Here is a 21,596-nt window from a genome sequence, read left to right on the forward strand (position 1 = left end):
AAAATGGCATAATATGTTACATCTATGGATTTTGCTTTCCAACTTGACAGTTCATTTGTAAAAAATATAAAACGGATTGAAAGGGTTTAGCCATTCCATTCTCAGACAAATTTGTAGAACAGATACCATTTGACTATATTTAAGATCCAACGCCAGGAAATATCTGGCACTTCCCGATTTAGTGCTGTTTGCTAAAAGGATATATCCACTCCTCAGGCTCTGGAGAATTACTAATGAAAACAACAGGATAATTAAATTTTCCTAATATTAAAATAAGTAAATAAATAACATTGAGCCTTTACATGCACTTTTTATAATAACCCGAGGTGCCATGGCTGAAGAATATTACTCATTTATATATCATTTATATTTGCATAATAACTGATTTCATTCAACTTTGCGTTCAGTATCTTTGGCTGAAAAATTATCATATTGAATTTCAATACAAAAAGTCCCATTCATAAAGTTACACATCTCTTTGGCACATGACCTTTAACAAGTAGCTGGCTAATCTCCCAAGCATATCAGGATTTTACCATTGATATTTTGGACGGTTTTTTTACCCAAGTCAGCATCTCCACCCAAGCCCAGCCGATCCTCAACTGGAGAAACTACTGGATTTCATGAGCACAACTGTTCAGTTTGTTTTTAAAACTCCCATTTTGGGTGCACTGTCCCCTCGTATCCTGGCTGTGAATTGACACTGGATCTTTGTTAAAAGTGTTTGTGTAACCCCCATGCTCAGAATGGGTTGACCGAGTAAGGGGTGGAGACTCAAAGCAGCAGAAGGCTGCAGAGCTAGTTTGGAGGAGACAAGGCTACCAGACTCGGACCTTGGTTGTATAAGCCCTTAACACCTTGTTAAGGTAAACTGCAATATTGTTGGGAACTACTGGGAAGGTAGTTGTTCATTTTTTGCTATGTTGTAAATGTTGGAGTTTATTGTTTCAGGGTTTCTTTTGTGGTTGTAATGGGTGAGAGTTCTCCTGGAAACCTTCATCATGTTGAATCCTGTTCACCAAGCCCTTGGAGTCTTCAGGAGCCAACCCACTTGCAAAGAAGAATTGGACTTGGCAGTATCAGTAGACTGTAAATATAAGGACTTGAAAATGCAGCCTGAACAGGACCTTCAAATGTGATGTTAAATGTTGGTGTTATATGTTAAGAAAGTAAACCATTTTGTTTTTAAAAATTTGTTGTTGCAAACTCATTCCACGTTCTGCCCCACAGAACCCAGACAGAGGTTACATTTGGATCAAACTGGCATAAAATCGTGCAAAGCACCACCTGCAGAAGAAACGAGGCGCAAGAAAAGGGGCGAACCGAAAAGGTTCCGAATCACAACCTGAGAGGGGAAAAAAAAAAGAAACCAAAAGAGCATCATTTCCCCACAAAGAGCTCAGTCAGTTTTGGCGAGATCCAAACGGGTTGCCGGCCCTCCGCTTCGATAGGTGACAACCAGAAGAGTCATTCTGGACAGTAAAATACACTACGGCCCCTTGCGCCTACGCGGAATAACGCACTTTCGATCCGCTTTCACAATTGTCTGCAAGTGGATTTTGCTGCCTTCTGCCTTGTTACATGGCAGATTTAATAAGCAAGGGAAGGCTAAAAGATTGTGCCCATGTAACGATGGCTCGGTTGAATCTCTGGCCCACCAATTACTTCACTGTCTCAGATTCAAGGAAATCAGATCCAAGTATGTGAATCTCACTCCTTTACATTTACCCGATCTCCCCAATTTAATTAGATTACACTACTTGTTGGACAACCCTGATCCTTCTCTCTGTACGATAGTCGCAGACTTTCTCCTGGACATTACTAAATGCCGGTAGATTTCCTTCGTCCTAACATGTATATCCTGTATTGTATATGCTTTTTAATCTGTTTTTATTATTGTTGTACTGCTGTCTATGCCAATAAAGGCTTGCTTAGGAAAAAAAAAGTGGATTTTGCTATTTCACACAGTAAAATCCAGCTGCAAAGTGCATTGAAAGTGCATTATTCGGCGTGTGCGGAAGGGGCCTTTGCCTCCTTGTAGTGTTTATAATTGGGGGAACCTCCAGCCATTATATCCTTTATGGCCATTTATAAAAACCAGCTGTGAAGCCTATTTGGAGAGCGGTGGCTCTCAATTTGCAGAGACGGATCCTGCAATTCTCTCCTCGTTCAGCGTCAATTCATTACGGTTTTAAAATTAATCCACCCCTTTCTGTCGGAATAGTACCAGAACAGGGGCACATAGCCAAATATCTTGAACTATTAACTGAACCCCAACAGAGATGGATTATTACAAGGGCCAGATGCAATACTTTTCCATCGGCCATTACAAAGGGTCGCTACCTATCTATCCCTTTCCAGGATCGGGTCTGTCCACACTGTAAGAACCAAGTGGAGACTCTTGCTCACATTATACTTGACTGTCTGAGATATGTGGGCATTAGGAATTTCTCTCCTGGGCGGGTCTTAGACAAATCTGAAAGAGACTCTGACAACTCTGTTGTGGAGCTTTCGTTAAATAACACAGAGGCCGTGCTCTTGGAAAAAGTAGCAAAATTTCTTTTACAAGTGACAGAATTTTCTAAGTAACGTCCAATGCTAGATACAGTTTATCTGTCTGTGTTTTGAATGTACTTTTGATTTGTACTTCAGAAATGTCTGTAATGCTCTGGAGCCTATTTTAATATGCCTAATAAAGGTTGTTGTATTGTATTGTAATTAATCCCACACATGCTCTAACACATTGCACAGTGGAGACGGTTTAAAATATTCAGCCATGCGACCTGCCTGCTCTCTCCTTTTTTTTGGTATATGTACTTTTAGATTTAGTACATTTTATTTTATTTTATTTTGTACAGACTTCCCTCTGTGATACAACTCTGAAGACGCCAGCCACAGATGCAGGCGAAACGTTAGGAGCAAGATCCACCAGACCACGGCGACACAGCCCAGAAAACCCACCACAACCAGTTTAATCCAGCCGTGAAAGCCTGCGACAATACAAGAGACCAGGTGCAGACCAGGTGCTCTGGAGCAGCAGCAGCAGCAGCAGCAGCAGCAGCAGAAGGCCATTGCTTTCACCTCCTGCAGGTTTGGATTTAGAGTTTGGATTTATATCCCCCCTTTCTCTCCTGCAGGAGACTCAAAGGGGCTCACAATCTCCTTGCCCTTCCCCCCTCACAACAAACACCATGTGAGGTGGGTGGGGCTGAAAGAGCTCCGGAAAGCTGTGACTAGCCCAAGGTCACCCAGCTGGCGTGTGTGGGAGTGCACAGGCTAATCTGAATTCCCCAGATAAGCCTCCACAGCTCAGGTGGCAGAGCTGGGAATCAAACCCGGTTCCTCCAGATCAGAGTGCACCTGCTCTTATTTATTTATTTATTTATTTATTTATTTATTTATTTATTTATTTATTTATTTATATTTTAGATTTATAGGCTGCCTCTTCCCCGAAGGGCTCTTAGCCACTACGCCACTGCTGCTCCCAAAGGCACCTGGTGGGCCACTGCAAGTAGCAGAGTGCTGGACTAGACGGACTCTGGTCTGATCCAGCAGGCTAGTTCTTATGTTCTTAAGAGACTGCCTTGTTTGTGTTTTTCAATTTGTTTCCACTGACTTCTACGGGAAAGGTGTCTGCCCGTGACGACTTTGTTTCCTACCTCTTTTGACGTCAAACCTCGGGGACTGTTCCCCCCTATCCTCACGGGATACTCCCTGCCTCGTTTTGGACAGAGAGGTGAAAAGGAGCCACGTTTACAAGACAATGGAAAGCCTCTAGAGGCAAGACAGGGGAACATTCTTTTTCCTGTTGTTTTTCCTGCAAGTCTCAGTTACTCCCAGAAAGGTCTTTTTCTTCGACTTTTGTATTCATTTAGAAAGAACTTTTCACCTCTAACCTTAAAATTGAAGGTCCTTCACTTCCCAGCAGGGGAACAGAGTGAAATGGTTACTTACAGATATTCATGGCTGAGGGGCTGCTGTGGCTCTAGAGCAGCGGTTCTCAACCTGTGGGTTGCGACCCCTTTGGGCAGTGATGGCGAACCTATGGCACGGGTGGCACTCAGAGCCCTCTCTGTGGGCTCGTGCAAACAGAGTTGCCCCCACCCCCCCACACATACGGCTGACCTGGGCTGCTGGGCTTGATTATTAGCATTAAACCTAAGACCTAGTTTTGGGGAAGCAGTGTAGGTAACCCTGTTAAGTGCTGTTAAACCCCACTGATTTTCATGCGAAGAACCAAAGCGCGATCCTTTACCTGGGAGTAAGCTCGGTTGCTGGCAATGGGGCTTGCTTCTGAGTAAACCCTCCTAGGGTCGTGATTCACCAGTTGGAAGAGTTGCACGGTTGCTTCAAAGCAAAGCCACCGACTACCACCAAGCTTACTCCCGAGTAACACAAGCCTCAGAGGCAACCATTTTTTCTAAACGAAAACCTCAGTGTTCAGGTTCAATTGCCGTGTTGGCACTTTGTGATAAATAAGTGGGTTTGGGGTTGCAATTTGGGCACTTGGTCTCGAAAAGGTTCGCCATCACTGCCTTTGGGGGTCGAACAACCCTTTCACAGTGGTCGCCTAAGACCATCGGAAAACACGAAAATAATGTTATGGTTGGGGGCGACCACAACATGAGGAACTGTATTAAAGGAAGGGAGAGAACCACTGCTCTAGAGCTCCCACAAATCCCGTGGGTGCCGGGAGACTTCCTCTGATATCAACTCGGAGAATTGTGATCAAGATGACACACAATTCAGTCCATCTCCTGATGGACCCCCCAGGAAAGTTGCCTTAACTGGGGGGTCCATGTCTTAACTGGGGATTCCTTCAGTCAGGCATAAGCACAATAGTTACAGCAAAGATCGGGGAACTGGGCTATGACAGTGACTCCTTCAATATGCTAACCTTTACTGAAACTTTTGCCCACATTAAAGAGAGGCTGTTAGCAATGGACTATCAACAACTGCAGAGCTTGGCAAATAAATCTTGTTCACCAACAAATATGTCAATTCCTTTCACGCAGGGATACCCAGCCTATTATATTACAGCGCTCACAAATCCCATACACAGGAGAGCCTATATGCTGGCTAGATTTAACATCATGCCATCTCCGCTACATAGAGGAAGACTTAAAGGTCTTCCAAGCAATAAGAGGTTCTGTACCTGTGGCATAGGACAGCTGGATTCCATCCCACACATCCTCTTGAACTGCGTATTATACCAAGAACTCCGATCCAGCCTGCTATCCCAAGCTATAGACCCTATGATCGATTATACTGAATCAGATAAAGTAGTTATGCTTTTAAATTGTCAGGATTTTCATTGTTGCCTTATGGTGGCAAAGTTTTTGTCAGAAGTTTGTAAACTGAATGTATGACAAACGCGAAGTTTTTTACTATTCACTTTTTAACTGGAACTGTATTTTTATATTATTGTGTATATGCCAATAAAGGCTTATTGAACCTATCAGTCAGGCATAAGCCACAACAACAACAAAAAACGGGGGTCTGTAGGGTGCATCACATCGCTTGAGTATATCCCTCCCAAGTCTGTCTGGCCTGGAAAACTAATCAGCTCTTCTGTCAAGCGGATAACTTCCTCTCTGGCCTCCTTAGCCACTCCCTCACAGTAACAGCCTCTCCCTCACAGCAAAGACTGTACTATCTGAGACTGTTAAGGAAACAACAACTGCATGGAAAACTCCTGGTGTCCTTTTACCGCTGTGCTATAGAGAGCGTCTTAACCTACTGCATCTGTGTATGGTTCTCCAGTTGCACAGTGGCAGATAGGAAGGCGCTCCAAAGGGTGATCACTACTGCACAGAGGATGATCGGCTGCCCTCTCCCCTCCTTGGAAGAACTCTACAATTCCCGAAGCCTAAAGGAAGCCCAAAATATTCTGAGAGACCCGTCTCATCCAGCACGCTCTCTTTTTGAACTGTTACCATCCGGCAGACGATACAGGTCTATCAAAACTAGGACAAAGAGGCTTAGAGACAGCTTCTACTCTAGAGCTGTGGCGATGCTGAACTCCGCGGCTTCGTGTTGATGTGTTTGGGGCTGTGTAGGGATGGGTGGAGGAAGGGGAAAGTGAGGATGGGGTATGAGTCTGAAATTGTGTGCATCGAGGAATGCTGCTGTAAATTTCGTTGTGCGTGCACAATGACAATAAAATGCTTATGCTTAACATCCACACCCTGAGTTTGGTTTCCACGTGGCTGATCAAAAAGAGGCAAATTTTGGGAATAACAGAGACCCTCCTAGTTCACATATATCTTGAGTAGGCTGCCCCCCCCCCTCAAATACCTTGAAGGGATCCTCCTCCTCAGACCTTCTTTCACCATCATCATGAGACAACGCTGCCCCTTCAAGGCAGGCCAAGTATGCCTTATCTTCTACCATTCTGCTTCTTTTCTCATTCTTTATCCTTGCACCCCCTTTTTCTCTCCTTTGTGCTAGAGATCCCTGGCCTCCTCAGGAGGCATCTGGCAACTTCCTTCACTCCCCAAACCCCTCGCCCACCTCAGCATTGCTCCCTCCCGATCCAAGATTTTCCCCTCCACTCGGGGTTGTCTTCTTCCAGTTACAACACATGGTCCACCCACCCTCCTCTGGGGGGTTTCTCCTGATCTAGCTGCATGTGGAGCACCTTTTTGGGCTAAATTCTAAATTAAATTGGGCACTAGGGATTTGCGGCTGAATATCACCGCTGTTTTGGAACGGCCAAGAATGCAATTGCTGGAATTGCTTGCTGTTGTCATTCAAACTTTCTCGGATTAGAAGAAAAAAAAAGGAGGAGAGTTTGGATTTATAGCCATTTGTGAGCTCCTTTACAAACTCCTTCCCTTCCTCTCCCTACAACTGACACTTTGTGAGGAGCAGCAGTAGCATAGAAGAAGAAGAAGAAGAAGAAGAGGAGGAGGAGGAGGAGGAGGAGGAGGAGGAGTTTGGATTTATATCCCCCCTTTCTCTCCTGCAGGAGACTCAAAGGGGCTGACAATCTCCTTGCCCTTCTCCCCTCACAACAAACACCCTGTGAGGTGGGTGGGGCTGGGAGAGCTCCGAGAAGCTGTGACTAGCCCAAGGTCACCCAGCTGGTGTGTGTGGGAGTGCCCAGGCTAATCTGAATTCCCCAGATAAGCCTCCACAGCTCAGGCGGCAGAGCGGAGAATCAAACCCGGTTCCTCCAGATTAGATACACGAGCTCTTAACCTCCTACGCCACTGCTGCATAGTGGTTAAGAGCAGGTGCATTCTAATCTGGAGGAACCGGGTTTGATTCCCTGCTCTGCTGCTGTGGAGGCTTATCTGGGGAATTCAGATTAGCCTGTGCACTCCCACACACGCCAGCTGGGTGACCTTGGGCTAGTCACAGCTTCTCGCAGCTCTCTCAGCTCCACCCACCTCACGGGGTGTTTGTTGCAAGGGGGGAAGGGCAAGGAGATTGTGAGCCCCTTTGAGTCTCCTGCAGGAGAGAAAGGGGGGATATAAATCCAAACTCTTCTTCTTCTTCTTCTTCTAAGTGGGGCTGAGAGAGTTTGAAGAGAACCGCGACTAGCCCAAAGTCCCCCAATAGTCTTGGTGCGGAGGAGCGGGAAAGCAAATCGGGTTCACCAGATGCTGCTCAAGTGGCAGAGCGGGGAATCAAACCCGGTTGTCCAGATTAGAGTCTGCCTGCTCCTAACTACTACACCATGCTGGCTCTCTTCAATGCAGAACTCAAACATTAGAAAAAGATTAGAACTCTTTAAACATAGCCTTGCCATTTCAAGCTTCATTTTCCTCTTTGTTTATGCCAGGGGTGGCCAACCTATCGTGCTCCAGATGTTCATGGACTACAATTCCCATCAGCCCCTGCCAGCATGGCCAATTGGCCACGTTGACAGGGGCTGATGGGAATTGTAGTTCATGAACATCTGGAGCATGATAGGTTGGCCACCCCAGTTTACGCTTTATATTCTTCATCCAGCAGAGGCGTAGGGAGGGGAAATGGCACCCAAAGCAACACCTGCTCAAGAGTGTCCCCCTCCCGCCTCCGCCCCCATTTACCTCAGTCGGCCCAGAGTCCGCTGTTGTCGCTGGCCTCATCATGCAGCCCAGCGACGGGAAGAGCAGCGCCCCTCCACCACCCGCCTCCTGCCCTCCGCCGGCAGGGCCCAGCAGCAGGAGGCAACTGCAGCGCCTCAGGAGCCAGGAGGCCTTGTGGCGGCGGGTTAGGCACAGCAGGAGTGCAGCAGAGGCCGGCAGGTGGACGGAGCTAGGCCTCTGGCTGTCTCCTGCATCTCCCTCATGGACAGCCCGGAGGAGGCCAACTCCTGCTGCCCAGCTCGGCCCCCTCTGCACGCTCACCCTGCGCGCTTGTGGAAGAGGGCAGGCAGTCACCAGAGCAGCTCGATAAGGTGGCAGGAGTTGGCCTCCTCCAGGCTGTCCATGAGGGAGATGCAGGAGACAACCAGAGGCCTGGTTCGCTGCCTTCCCTCCTTGTGCACAGCTCCGCCCGCTGGCCAGCCTCCACCACACTCCTGCTGCCCCTGGCCCACCTCACGCCGGTCTCAGGCACTGCCCATCGGGGAAGGAGGCATAAGAACATAAGAACAAGCCAGCTGGATCAGACCAGAGTCCATCTAGTCCAGCTCTCTGCTACTCGCAGTGGCCCACCAGGTGCCTTTGGGAGCTCACAGGCAGGATGTGAAAGCAATGGTCTTCTGCGGCTGCTGCTGCTCCTGAGCACCTGGACTGCTAAGGCATTTGCAATCTCAGATCAAGAGGATCAAGATTGGTAGCCGTAAATCGACTTCTCCTCCATAAATCTGTCCAAGCCCCTTTTAAAGCTATCCAGGTTAGTGGCCATCACCACCTCCTGTGGCAGAATATTCCAAACACCAATCACATGTTGCGTGAAGAAGTGTTTCCTTTTATTAGTCCTAATTCTTCCCCCCAGCATTTTCAATGCATGCCCCCTGGTTCTAGTATTGTGAGAAAGAGAGAAAAATGTCTCTCTGTCAACATTTTCTACCCCATGCATAATTTTATAGACTTCAATCATATCCCCCCTCAGACGTCTCCTCTCCAAACCAAAGAGTCCCAAACGCTGCAGCCTCTCCTCATAGGGAAGGTGCTCCAGTCCCTCAATCATCCTCGTTGCCCTTCTCAGCACTTTTTCTATCTCTTCAATATCCTTTTTGAGATGTGGTGACCAGAACTGAACACAGGACTCCAAGTGCGGTCGCACCACGGCTTCATATAAGGGCATGACAATCCTTGCAGTTTTATTCTCAATTCCTTTCCTAATGATCCCCAGCATAGAGTTTGCCTTTTTCACCTCTGTCATCCAGTCAATGAAGATGGACATGGATCACACGTCTGTTTCTCTCTCCCTCTGGGACTGGCACGTACAGCGACACCTATGAGAAAATACCTTCGCATTGATCTCCTTGACTGGTAACTTACCCAGAGGCTGCGGCTCGCAGATGGCCTGGACCCAAGATTTCATCAGCCGGTTGAGGATCCGTTGCTCGTGGATGGGGAAGACCTGTTGGAGAATGCCACGGGCCGCTAATTCCGGGACTGCAAAAAAAAAAAAAATGAGGGAAAGGATGAAGCGCCAAGTGCAGCAGACACTCAACGTCCTTGAAGACCACCGGGCCTCGGTACCCACAACCCTTAAAGGCCATTACACACTTGCGCATGGAGATTCAGGGTCAGGAATCCATTCAATACACAAACTAAAAAGCGGGAACAAACTTAATCCGACAGAACTAGAATTAAGTACCCAAAAAGGAGCCTGGGGAGGGGCCTCAGTGGAATTCCAGGAAATGACCCACCCCAACTCCCACCTCTGGATCCCAGCCTTCACTCACTGATTGGCTGCCCTTCCAGGAAGTGGATGTTATGCAGCATCTCGCCTTGCTTGGCTCGCAGGTTCTCCAGCCAATACCTGATGATATTCTGCCGTTCCTGCAGGTGGGACAGTTCAGGAGCAGTAGTTAGCGGGCAGAGATCCCCAGCCTCCCATTCCCCCTCTACTATTATTATGATGATGATTATTATGATGATTATGATGATTATTTATTTATTTATTTATTCGGGGAAGGCGGTATAGAAATGTAAAATAATAATAATAATAATAATAATAATAATAATAATAATAATAATAATAATAATAATAATAATAATAATAATAATAATAATAATAGACCGCCCTACCCCCGAAGGGCTCAGGGCGGTTTAAAAAACAATCAACATTTGAATACAGCAAATAGTTTCAATTAAAACAATAAATAAATTAAACATTAAAACACTAGCAGCAGTGATCTTCCACAATTAAAATAAGTAGATGATGTCCGGCATTAACCCCCCGGGAGGGGACTGGCCGATATTCAGTCAGCAGATGACAAAGCTGTAAGGAGCAACAAAGAAGGGCGGACTCAGCGGCCAGCCTCACCAAAGGCCCGGTGGAACAGCTCGGTTTTACAGGCCCTGCGGAACTCCCCGAGGTCCCGCAGGGCCCTAACAGATGGAGGAAGAGCGTTCCACCAGGCAGGGGCCAGGGCCGTAAAAGCCCTGGCCCGGGTAGAGGCCAGCTGCATCATCGAGGGACAAAGGACCACCAGTAAATTCGCCTCTGCCGAACGGAGAGGTCGACTTGGGACATATGGGGTAAGGCGGTCCCGCAGGTATGAGGGCCCCAGGCCGTAAAGGGCCTTAAAGGGCCTTACTACATTGTGGAGCATCCCCAGACTGGACTGTGCACCTAGAGACTGAAGCTATTCAGACCACATTATTCTGTCTGGCTACAAACAGGAAAAATACACAGCCTTTGAAGCCTGGCGAAGGGGGCATGGACGGATTGTCCCCAAACGGAGGAAGCAAACCCAGCGGCCTCAACAGCAAGTTCAGGAATTACTCCTCCTCCATGCAGGGCAAAGTTGTCAGGTAGAACTCAGGTGGATTTTGCACAGGCCAAATATAATGTCTGCAGGACCGTATAAAAACCGTTATGGGGCGAGAAGGACAACTTTACACAGGTCCTGTTCAGTGGTGGGATCCAAAAATTTTAGTAACGGGTTCCCACGGTGGTGGGATTCAAACTGTGACGTAGCGCCAAGGGGGCTGGGCGGGGCACGACGGGGGAGGGGGCGGGCATTCCAGGGGCGGGGCATTCCTGAGCGGGGCTGTGGCAAGGACGCAGCTGCTGCGCCGGTCCTTGGGCGGGAAACGAATGCACGCAGGCGCAGGCTGCCACACACGCCGGTGCACCTCCTGCTAGACTGCTTCAAGTGCTGCGCGCTACTGCTGAGAGGAGGGGCGTAACTAGGGCAAAAATCACGTGGCAAAATCACCAATTCGTAACCCCCTCTCGGCACACACAAATAATTAGTAACCTACTCTCGGGAACCTGTGAGGACCTGCTGGATCCCACCTCTGGTCCTGTTTCCAAAACCAGTTTGGCCCATTTTAATCCTCTCAGCCCAGGATTTCCGAACATCTCTGAACCAGCAATCCTTTGGCATAATCCCAGTTGGAGGCACTCCGGCGCTAACACAACAGGCAAGAGATGCTATTTCTCTCCCTTCCACCCGTTCACTTTAGGTTGTGTTGTGTCCACTATGTCAGGGAGAATCCGCCCGCCATTCTGTGCAAGTCGCCTCTTCCTGTTGCCCTATATCCGTGGTGGCGAAACTTTGGCACTCCAGATGTTATGGACTACAATTCCCATCAGCCCCTTCCAGCATGGCCAATTTGCCATGTTGGCAGGGGCTGATGGGAATTGCAGTCCATAACATCTGGAGTGCCAAAGGTTCGCCACCACTGCCCTATATCCTTGGTGGCGCACCTTTGGCACTCCAGATGTGATGGACTACAATTCTCACCAGCCCCTTCCAGCATGGCCAATTCTCATCAGCCCCTTCCAGCATGGCCAATTATCTGAACATCTGCCAGAACCCTCCCGGGGTTTAGGACCCAATTGGCCATGCTGGCAGGGGCTGATGGGAATTGTAGTCCAAAACATCTGGAGTGCCAAAGGTTCGCCACCACTGCCCTATATGCCATCTGCTTATCTGAACATCTGCCAGTCCCCTCCCGGGGTTTAGGACCGGACCTCATCCATTTAATTAATTACGAATGGGTTATTGCTGCTACTGTTTTTACTGTATTTATCGTTTTAATTGGAATTATTAGATTTGTTTTTTCTTAGTCGTAATGTATTGTCCTTGTTTGGCTTGTACACCGCCCTGAGCCCTTCGGGGGTAGGGCGGTCTATCAAATCGAATAAACAACAACAACAACAACAACAACAACAACAACAACAACAACAACAGGGCAGCGCTTGAAACATCTTCGAATTGACAAAATTAACATCTGTCAAATTCAGAAGGCAGCCCTGCTGGGATCCGCACAAATACTACGCCGATACATTACAACTTCCTGGGCCTCTGGGTGAGGCTCGAATTGTAATGAAGGCCACCAACCAGCTAAAGATCTGGCAGCTGTGGCAGTATTATTATTATTATTATTATTATTATTATTATTATTATTATTATTATTATTATTATTATTATTATTATTATTATTAGATGATGATGATGATGATGATGATGATGATGATGATAATAATAATAATAATAATAATAATAATAATAATAATAATAATAATAATAATAATAATAATAATAATAATAATATTTTTGTGGGCAGATCCTCTGAGTGCCCGAGAGGATACAAAGTCCCCCAATCATGTTTTCTCCCTGTGGCAGCGAGATTCTTTGTTGCCTCTTTCCTTTTCTTTGTGTGTATGTTGCACCTGCACAGCTACACATGTGCAGCTGATCAGATTGTGGGACAATCAGTGGCATAGTGCCCACGGAGTGGGGTGGGGCGCCATGCCCCAGGCGTGCCCCAGGGTGGGGGCATGGCTGGGGCGTGGAGGGGCAGGGGGCACTGTGGCAAGGGCACATGGCGCGCACGTGCCCTGAGCGCAGTTCCCCCTTGCTCCGCCCCTGGGGACAATCAGCATGGCTGCGGGGGTTCATTTCAGTATTCCTGCGCAGCTATGCACATGTTGCAGGAAATTTAAAAAAAAAGAGAGAAGCTTGGAAATCTGAAAGAGATTTTAACACAGAACTTTGGGGAGATAAAGTTAGAGAATACGCTGCAATGGCTACATTAACAAACCTCCTGAACGGATGGTCAAAAGAAGAATTTGATGAGAATTGGGAACTGTATTTTTTATTTGAGGCTGAACCGAGCATGTAAAAATAATAATAAGGATACTGATTTGTTAATGATTATGATACTAGAAATTGTTTATTTTTGATGTTTTAGAACTAAAGGTCAGGAGGTCGTGAAGTTTAAAACAATGAAATGTTCTCTCTGAATGATATTAGTTTTGTAACTTTGAGATCCAGTGTGTTAGAGTCAATACTTACACACTTCACATGGGTAGCTATACTATCTTTTCTTTCTTTTTTTCTGTTCTACATTTCTTTTTTTCTTGTTTGTCAATTATACATAAGAAAATTAACAAAAATATTATTAAAAAAAAGAGAAGTGTCTCCTTGCGAAGGCGCAAAAGTAACCTGGATTGTTTTCATGGGCTCCAAATACTGCCTAAATGGGTAAAGGGCACGCATGTGAATGGGAAAAAGGAAAACGGGTTCCTTTATAATGACTGCAACCAGTTATACACAGGCTGTGCAGAATCCACCTCACTGCCACAAGTTGTGGTGATAAGCACTTTGTGGCTCAGGCTTTGAAAAGAAGATGTTGACAAAACTTGTGAGAGTTAAACAGGCCCTCAGAGTGCAAGCTCAACCCGGAAAGGCTCTGTTCTGACATTCTGATGTCTTCCTTCAGAAGAGTTTATTGACAAATTGATCCTTTTGCTCCATCTTGGCCCTGGGGAGCGGCCAGCCCTCCTCAAAGCAACCCTGCCCACCTGCCAGCCTGGCCTGAAGGCAGTGGCGTAGCTGCAATGGGACATCTGGGGCAGCTCGCCCCAGGTGCCGCCATTGCAGTCACGTGGGCGTGGGGGGGCGTGGCGGGCAGCTCATACCCCGGGCGCAGTCCCCCCTCCTTTCATCACTGCCCGAAGGGGGGTTGGCTCACCTGAGAAGTGAAAAAGTGCAGCTCGTTCTCTATGTTCTCATAGATGTAATCCTCCTCGCACGAGAAGCTGCGGGTGCCTCCCCCAAATTCGGCCTTCACCGGTTTCCGCAGGCCAATCTCGTCCGCCCCTCGTAGCAAACTGCCAGGGAAACGTTGCCGGAGAGAACAAGGACACTTAAGAGACAAAACACCGGCTTCCCCTTCCCAATTTTCTCTCCTGCTTGTCTTATTTCTCCCCTCCTCCAACATTCCTGCGAGGTAGCTTAGGCTGAAAAAGGGTGACTAGCTCAAGGGCACCCCTTGAGGTTTGTGGCCAACAGGGGAGATTTGAATTCATGTCTCCCTGGTTGGAGTCCAGCCACAGCAGCAGGACAACTTTGCTGTCTGTAATGACACAAGAGAAGCAGGTATTTCCCAAAGCTGCAGCAGCGTATATATCTGTGTGTGTCTGTGCAGAAGCTTACGATCCAGAAATAGTAGCTTCCTGCTCCCCTCCCCAGCTGGTGGGTTGAAAACCAGTGCCTGAACATTTACTATTTCACGTAGGACCGCCTCTAGCTTCTTCCATAACTTGGTCCTAGGAACTGAATCAAATGCGGCCTTTAGATCAATAAAAGTGGCAAACAATTTGCCGTACGTTGGCCTGGAATATTTCTCCGCCACATGGCCAAGAATTAGGCAGTGATCCAATCCAATCCAAAGCCTTTATTGGCATTATAAATTACAGAGTTAGTAAAAAGGGGCATTTATCTACTAACTGAGACATTAAAATATTAAAATACATTAAAACAGCGTTGAACATTCACAACATTCACGCACACATAAAATAATTTAGCCGTTACTACTATGTAGGCAATGATTGCGCCTGACCAAGTAGTTCCTCAAAAAACTTGCAACATTCTCACATACAAGATCACAGGAACCGTTGAGTAGAACATTCATAATGATGTGGTAGTTTGAACATCATTTTGGCGCTCTCAATCAATTGGATTATTTATATAGAGCTGCACCACCCTGTACATTGGATATTCCTTAAGGCGATGCTGAACAGTCTCAACAACGGCCATATTACATTGGCATAACTCCTGCTCTTTATGGAGTGTTATTGTACCTGCCAAGAGTCATAGCCGCTAGGCAGAGCTGCTAAAACGAGCCAAAGTGTATGCTCTATGCTGTTTGGGGTTGCACAAAATGTACAAACAGTTGGCACAATGGTCTGATCGGACAATTCCCAAGGCCTGTGGAGAGCATATGTTTTCCCCCCCTCCTGCACCATTTCCAGTTTCTCTCTTTCGACTAAAACAGACGAATTTCATTTTGAATTCTGATGGCAGACATAGTTTGGAACTGGTCAGCTGTTAAGCCCATGTTGTTAAGTTTCTTATCTATGCCAGCCAACCATTTCACAGAAGCAGATTCTGATAAGAGTTGATGTATAAAAGCTATTGGGTTTGGGGCTCAAAATGAAATTTCATCCAGTAATTTAAATGTTCTTGTCCATGCCATCAATTCCATGCTATTTTGTCCAGTTTCTCTACGTAGGGTGTCATAAGGGACACACCTTGGTGACCCTAAAATTCTTTGCAAACAGTATGCCTGTACTGACTCAAAAGGTGATTTAATTTGGGTAATCCATATTGGGGCTCCGTATAATAGCTGAGGGATTATCTTTGCATTGAAGATTTTCAGTGCAGCGGGGACAAATTGGTGTCCTTTGGAATAGAAAAATCGGAGAATCGCTGCAGCGTTCACCTTAGCTTTGTTCTCTAGGCAGTGATCTATGGTGGAGTGATTTCTTCTAAAAGCAACCTGAGCGTCTGAGATGATATGGTTGTCAGGACGGGCCCTGACTGGTGTTGGGAGGAGGGGGACCCACCCTCCATTCAACGGGCCATCGGCCTTGGGCTAAGTGCCAACTCATCTGTTCCCCCCTCCCTTCCTTAGCATCAGACTGATAACCAGGAAGGGCCACGGCCCTCCTAGGTGTGATGGTTCCTGCCTTTTGTGTTAACGTTTTGTAATTGAATCACTGTATTGTTTCCTTTGTTTCCATGTGCAGCTGCGGCACCTTGGCCAGGCCAGGGGGGGTCCAAGGCTGTGGCGATTTAAGATCTATCCCTTGCCACGTATCCTTAGAAATCGTCTATCTCTCGTCATGCCTGAATCACCAATAAAGTCTATAGCAGTGATTCTCAACCAGGGTTCCGTGGTACCCTGGGGTACCATGAGCACGTCCCAGGGGTACCCTGACAATGCTACCGCCTGCCCCCCCCCACCGGAATCAAATGGATTTTGAAGGGGCGGGGGGAGGGGGGTTTGGAAACCTCATGGGCTTCCTTTAAACAACATTTAAAACAGCATTGTTTTATTTGCCTAAATGCGGTGTGGATTGGGGGGGGGGGGTAGATTTAAAGGGAGCTTTCCCTAGAATAGTAAAGGAATAAAGACATACCTTCATTTTGTATAATTATATATCAGATAAGGGAAGAATCAGGGGGAAGCCCAAACCAAGCACAAAAGGGGTAGGTGAAATATTTAGGGAAAACCAAGCACAAAAGGGGTAGGTGGAATATTCAGAGAAAATCAATAATAGTACAAGTATAAACAAAGGGTAAGTTAGAATAAGAACATAAGAGTGAAATAAAGGGAATTATACTGGGGTAAAGGACTAGGGAAATAAGGAAGGGGATTAGTGATACGAGATTAAATGTTATAGAAAATAGGCTATAGAATTGGTAAGGGTGGAGGGAAGGTATAGATGATAAGGGGGACAGGGTATATTTTAAGAGGGGGTAATTTCGAATGTCCACGGTGATTTATTGTCGAATTAGTAGGGTGTAATGTATAATGTGCAATGTGCAATGTGATATGTGATTTGTTTGTGTTTGAATGTTTATTATTAGAATGTCTAATATGTAATGTTTAATGCAATAATGTAATAATAAAACTTTTTGTTAAAAAATAAAAAATAAAGGGAGCTTTCCCTTTAAATCCCCCCAAATCCATGCCGAATTTAGGCAAACAAACAACGTGGCTGTCAATGCAGCTTTCCCTCCCCTCCCCCTGCTTGCCACTCCCCCCACCTACAGGCCAAAAAAGGAAAAAACCCTTAAAAATGCAAAAAAAAAAAAATTCAAATGAACCTCAAGGGTACCTTGAGATACGAAGAGCGAGGTCAAGGGTACCGCGACGTCGAAAAGGTTGGGAAACACTGGCCTATAGTTTAAAAATCTACAGATCGCTTTATTCTGGGACTGAGGTCTTACACTGGTTCTCATTGAAACAATGGGATAGCTTCTGGTATTAAACAGTTTATTGATCTTACTAATTGGCAAAGCCTATTTATTATTTAGTTGATTGATTTTGTTCTATATTTGTCATTTGTGCCTGGCTGCCTGTATGGGCCAGATGACCGTAATAAACTAACTAACTATCTCAGGGATGACTGAAGATAAGCAATTTCATTCTTGTTCCTTTAAAGCTTACTTGCCAAAGGTTTCTGCTTGCCAATCATTTCTGAGAAGTGCCTGGCGCAGAGGCTGAGCTGCGTGGTTCTCTCTGGGCTTTGTGGGGTTTCCTATAACAATTTCTCTCACCCCGATGATAAATGTATCCCCCATGAGAGACGCATGCCCCCCATGTCAGGGCACACCCATTTGGCTTCCACTGGATACCGCTGAAGAGTCAATGAGTCACCTTTCTCAGGTATCTACAATCCATCACTGCCTTCAAATGGGAGGGATCTCAATGGCCCCTCACCAAGACCCTCCTGCACCTTTGGGTGGTCTCAGTGCCCCGTCACAATAGCACAGATGCACAGAAGAAGAAGAAGAAGAAGAAGAAGAAGAAGAAGAAGAAGAAGAAGAAGAAGAAGAAGAAGAAGAAGAAGAAGAAGAAGAAGAAGAAGAAGAAGGAGGAGGAGGAGGAGGAGGAGGAGGAGGAGGAGGAGGAGGAGGAGGAGGAGGAGTTGGATTTTTATCCCCCCTTCTCTCCTGTAAGGAGACTCAAAGGGGCTAACAAACTCCTTTCCCTTCCCCCTTCACAACAAACACCCTGTGAGGTAGGTGGGGCTGAGAGAGCTCAGAAGAACTGTGACTAGCCCAAGGTCACCCAGCTGGCGTGTGTGGGAGTGCACAGGTTAATCTGAATTCCCCAGATAAGCCTTCACAGTTCAAGCGGCAGAGCGGAAAATCAAACCCGGTTCCTCCAGATTAGAGTACACCTGCTCTTAACCACAACGCCACTGCCCACCCATCTTACTCTCCTCCTTCGGTCCTTAAAATTCATCCCCTCTATCTGTACACATAAAACCCCAGGTTCGACCTACCTCTCATAAGTAGCTGTGACGAAGAGGGCGTAGACGCGCGTGTGCTTGTGGTGTCGGATCTGGAGAATGAGTTCAGGGATTCCCAGCCGAATGTGGTTCAGCAACCATAGTAGCGTGTGATCGTCCGTCGTGTCTGCAGGGTGGCCGTGGGGGGGCAGGGATGGGAGTGGGTGGAGAGAAGACACAGCAGAAGAACGAGCCAGTTAACTGACATGGTAGGTTAAGCAATTGGGGATCTTGTGGATGAAAAAAGGTAAGTTTTCCCCTTCAGTCGTATCTGACCCTGGGGTACCAGTGCAAGTAGTGATTTTATAGGTAAGCCTCTTTTGTGGGGTAGTTTGCCATCGCTTTCCCCAGCTATTCTTTACCCTCTAGCTATGAGCTAGGTACTCATTTTTTTGACATTTTATTTGCAATTTATAATTAATAACATACATACATGAATCGCAGCATCATTAACATAACAATGTATAATAGAATCTGTTGTATGTCTAAGTAAATCCAACCCAGTTGATGCTATTAAATAAGGTCAGACTATTTTCTATCTATACAACAAAATGACTTCTCCATCAAAAGATTTCAGGTGCTTGCTTGTTACATTAACATTTCTAGCGGGTTATAATTTCCTGACCCCCCCCCCCCCCCCCGTTCAGTTTTACAGTTAACTAAATTGTCTAGTATTTAATTCACAGTAAATCCAATTCAATCAGTTATGCTATTGTTGTTTCTTAAAAAAAAATCATATACCATTAATAATTAATTGGATTAAGATCAATATCTTTCTTTCCCTTTAAATATATTACCCAAGGTTGCCAAATCTCTAAATATATTTCTACTGGAAGAAGTCTCGATTGGTGAAATCCCTTATCCAAAATAAAAAGTTGCTGTATTTTAGTATACCAATCTTCCATGGGAGGTACTATTTCAGTTCTCCATTGTTTGGCCAGAATTAGACATGCTGCTTTATAGGTACTCATTTTTTGACCGAGAAATGGATGGATGGCTGAGCTGACCATGAGCCAGCTGCCAGGATATCTGACCCCCAGGGGGCTCGAACTCCTGACCGTGTGAGTGGCAGTGCAAGCACTTAACCACTACGCCACGTGGCTCCTTGTGGATGAAAAGCTATGCCCAATCAACCAGTTTTTTTTAAACTGGTGAATTATTTTTAACGCAAGTACTTTAGGAAAGGAAAACGGTGGACACACTTTGAAAAAAGGCATACCCCCCCCCCCTTTCTCCCTCTTAGGAAGAAATCCACCCATGAAAATGGGGCCTACACCTCACTCCTTCAGACACAAGGAAATCTCCTTTTTCATGGGAAGGAATCCCTCTCTTAAGACACGATATTTCTCTATCCCACAGGAGAGCATCCTGCCCCCTAAAACGAGGCATTCCCCACTCCCCTCCCTCGCTGGACGGAAAGCCTCTTCTCCAGTGGTGGGATCCAAAAATTTTAGTAACAGGTTCCCATGGTGGTGGGATTCAAACTGTGGCGTAGCGCCAATGGGGCTGGGCGGGGCACGACGGGGGCGGGACTGGGCATTCCGGGGGCGGGACCGGGCATTCCTGGGCGGGGCTGTGGCAAGGACGCAGCCGCTGCGCCGGTCCTTGGGCGGGAAACGAATGCACGCAGGCGCAGGCTGCCACGCCCGCTGGTGCACCTCCTGCTAGACTGCTTCCAGTTCTGCGCGCTACTGCTGAGAGAAGGGGCGTAACTAAGGCAAAAACCACGTGGCAAAATCACCCATTAGTAACCCCCTCTTGGCACACACAAATAATTAGTAACCTGCTCTCGGGAACCTGTGAGAACCTGCTGGATCCCACCTCTGCTCTTCTCGGATTAATCAAAGGGGCACAGCTCCATGCTGCAGCTGCCGGTCAAAGCAGGTAATGGCGGACGGAGGACCAGACTGAGCAGAAGTTGCTCATTTGACACACCGCTATGAGCACAGACACACGACCCGTACGCATGTCAAGACTGTTCCTACATCTATTTTGCAGCGTAAGGGAAAGGCAGACAGCATCAGGGAGCGCATTCTCGGCCCATGTGGCAAAACAGACCAGCTCTCTCCAGCCGCAAACAACAATCCACAGGCTGATGTCTTAGACGCCCACAGAGAAATACACGCCTGGGGAATAAAAACTCTTTTGTGTCCAAACCACTCTGTGCAGAGAAAAGAAGAAGAAGAAGAAGAAGAAGAAGAAGAAGAAGAAGAAGAAGAGGAGGAGGAGGAGGAGGCGGAGGAGGAGGAGGAGGAGGAGTTTGGATTTATATCCCCCCTTTCTCTCCTGTAGGAGACTCAAAGGGGCTGACAATCTCCTTGCCCTTCCCCCCTCACAACAAACACCCTGTGAGGTGGGTGGGGCTGAGAGAGCTCCGAGAAGCTGTGACTAGCCCAAGGTCCCCCAGCTGGCGTGTGTGGGAGTGCCCAGGCTAATCTGAATTCCCCAGACAAGCCTCCACAGCTCAGGCGGCAGAGCTGGGAATCAAACCCGGTTCCTCCAGATTAGATACACAAGCTCTTAACCTCCTATGCCACTAGAAGAGTTGGATCTATATCCCCCTTTCTCTCCTGCAGGAGACTCAAAGGGGCTTACAATCTCCTTTCCCTTCCCCCCTCACAACAAACACCCTGTGAGGTGGGTGGGGCTGAGAGAGCTCAGAAGAGCTGTGACTAGCCCAAGGTCACTCAGCCGGCGTGTGTGGGAGTGCCCAGGCTAATCTGAATTCCCCAGATGAGCCTCCACAGCTCAGGGGGCAGAGCTGGGAATCAAACCTGGTTCCTCCAGATTAGTTACATGAGCTCGTAACCTCCTACGCCACTGCTGCTCACCTTATCCCCAAACATGGTGATTCTGTATCAGCTACTACGATATGCCTGGCACCAGGCGCAGAGTGACGCAATTCCCACAGAGGGCCGCTAGCAACCGGCAGTGCCTCTTTGCAGGCATCAGTTATGTGAGGATCTGAAGGTTTCTCTCCTTGGCGCTCCATTACAGCCTGGCACCCTGCCTGGACTGGTATCCCCTTACAAGCAACCAATCTGCCACCCTAAGACGACTTCCAGAGAGGAAAAATCCCGATCCCCTGTACAGTGAGGCCAGCTCAGAGACAGCGGGTTCATCAGGAGAACTGAGAAGGGGTTGGGGCCCCTGCTGTGGTTCAG

General features: G+C 47.1%; 1 protein-coding gene across 1 annotated transcript in view; it reads right to left on the reverse strand.

The window, feature by feature from the left end:
- The window catches only part of ANO8 (anoctamin 8), a 39,261-nt gene that overhangs the window by 16,917 nt on the left and 748 nt on the right, over window positions 1-21,596 (reverse strand). The window contains exons 2-5 of the mRNA XM_048497754.1: window positions 18,427-18,559; window positions 14,100-14,238; window positions 9,851-9,947; window positions 9,441-9,557 (exon numbers count right to left, since the gene is read on the reverse strand). Of these exons, the coding sequence (XP_048353711.1) occupies window positions 9,441-9,557; window positions 9,851-9,947; window positions 14,100-14,238; window positions 18,427-18,559 (486 nt within the window). The remainder of the gene's footprint in view (window positions 1-9,440; window positions 9,558-9,850; window positions 9,948-14,099; window positions 14,239-18,426; window positions 18,560-21,596) is intronic.

This window comes from Sphaerodactylus townsendi, linkage group LG05 (assembly GCF_021028975.2).
Source record: "Sphaerodactylus townsendi isolate TG3544 linkage group LG05, MPM_Stown_v2.3, whole genome shotgun sequence".
Classification (NCBI taxonomy): Eukaryota; Metazoa; Chordata; class Lepidosauria; order Squamata; family Sphaerodactylidae; genus Sphaerodactylus; species Sphaerodactylus townsendi.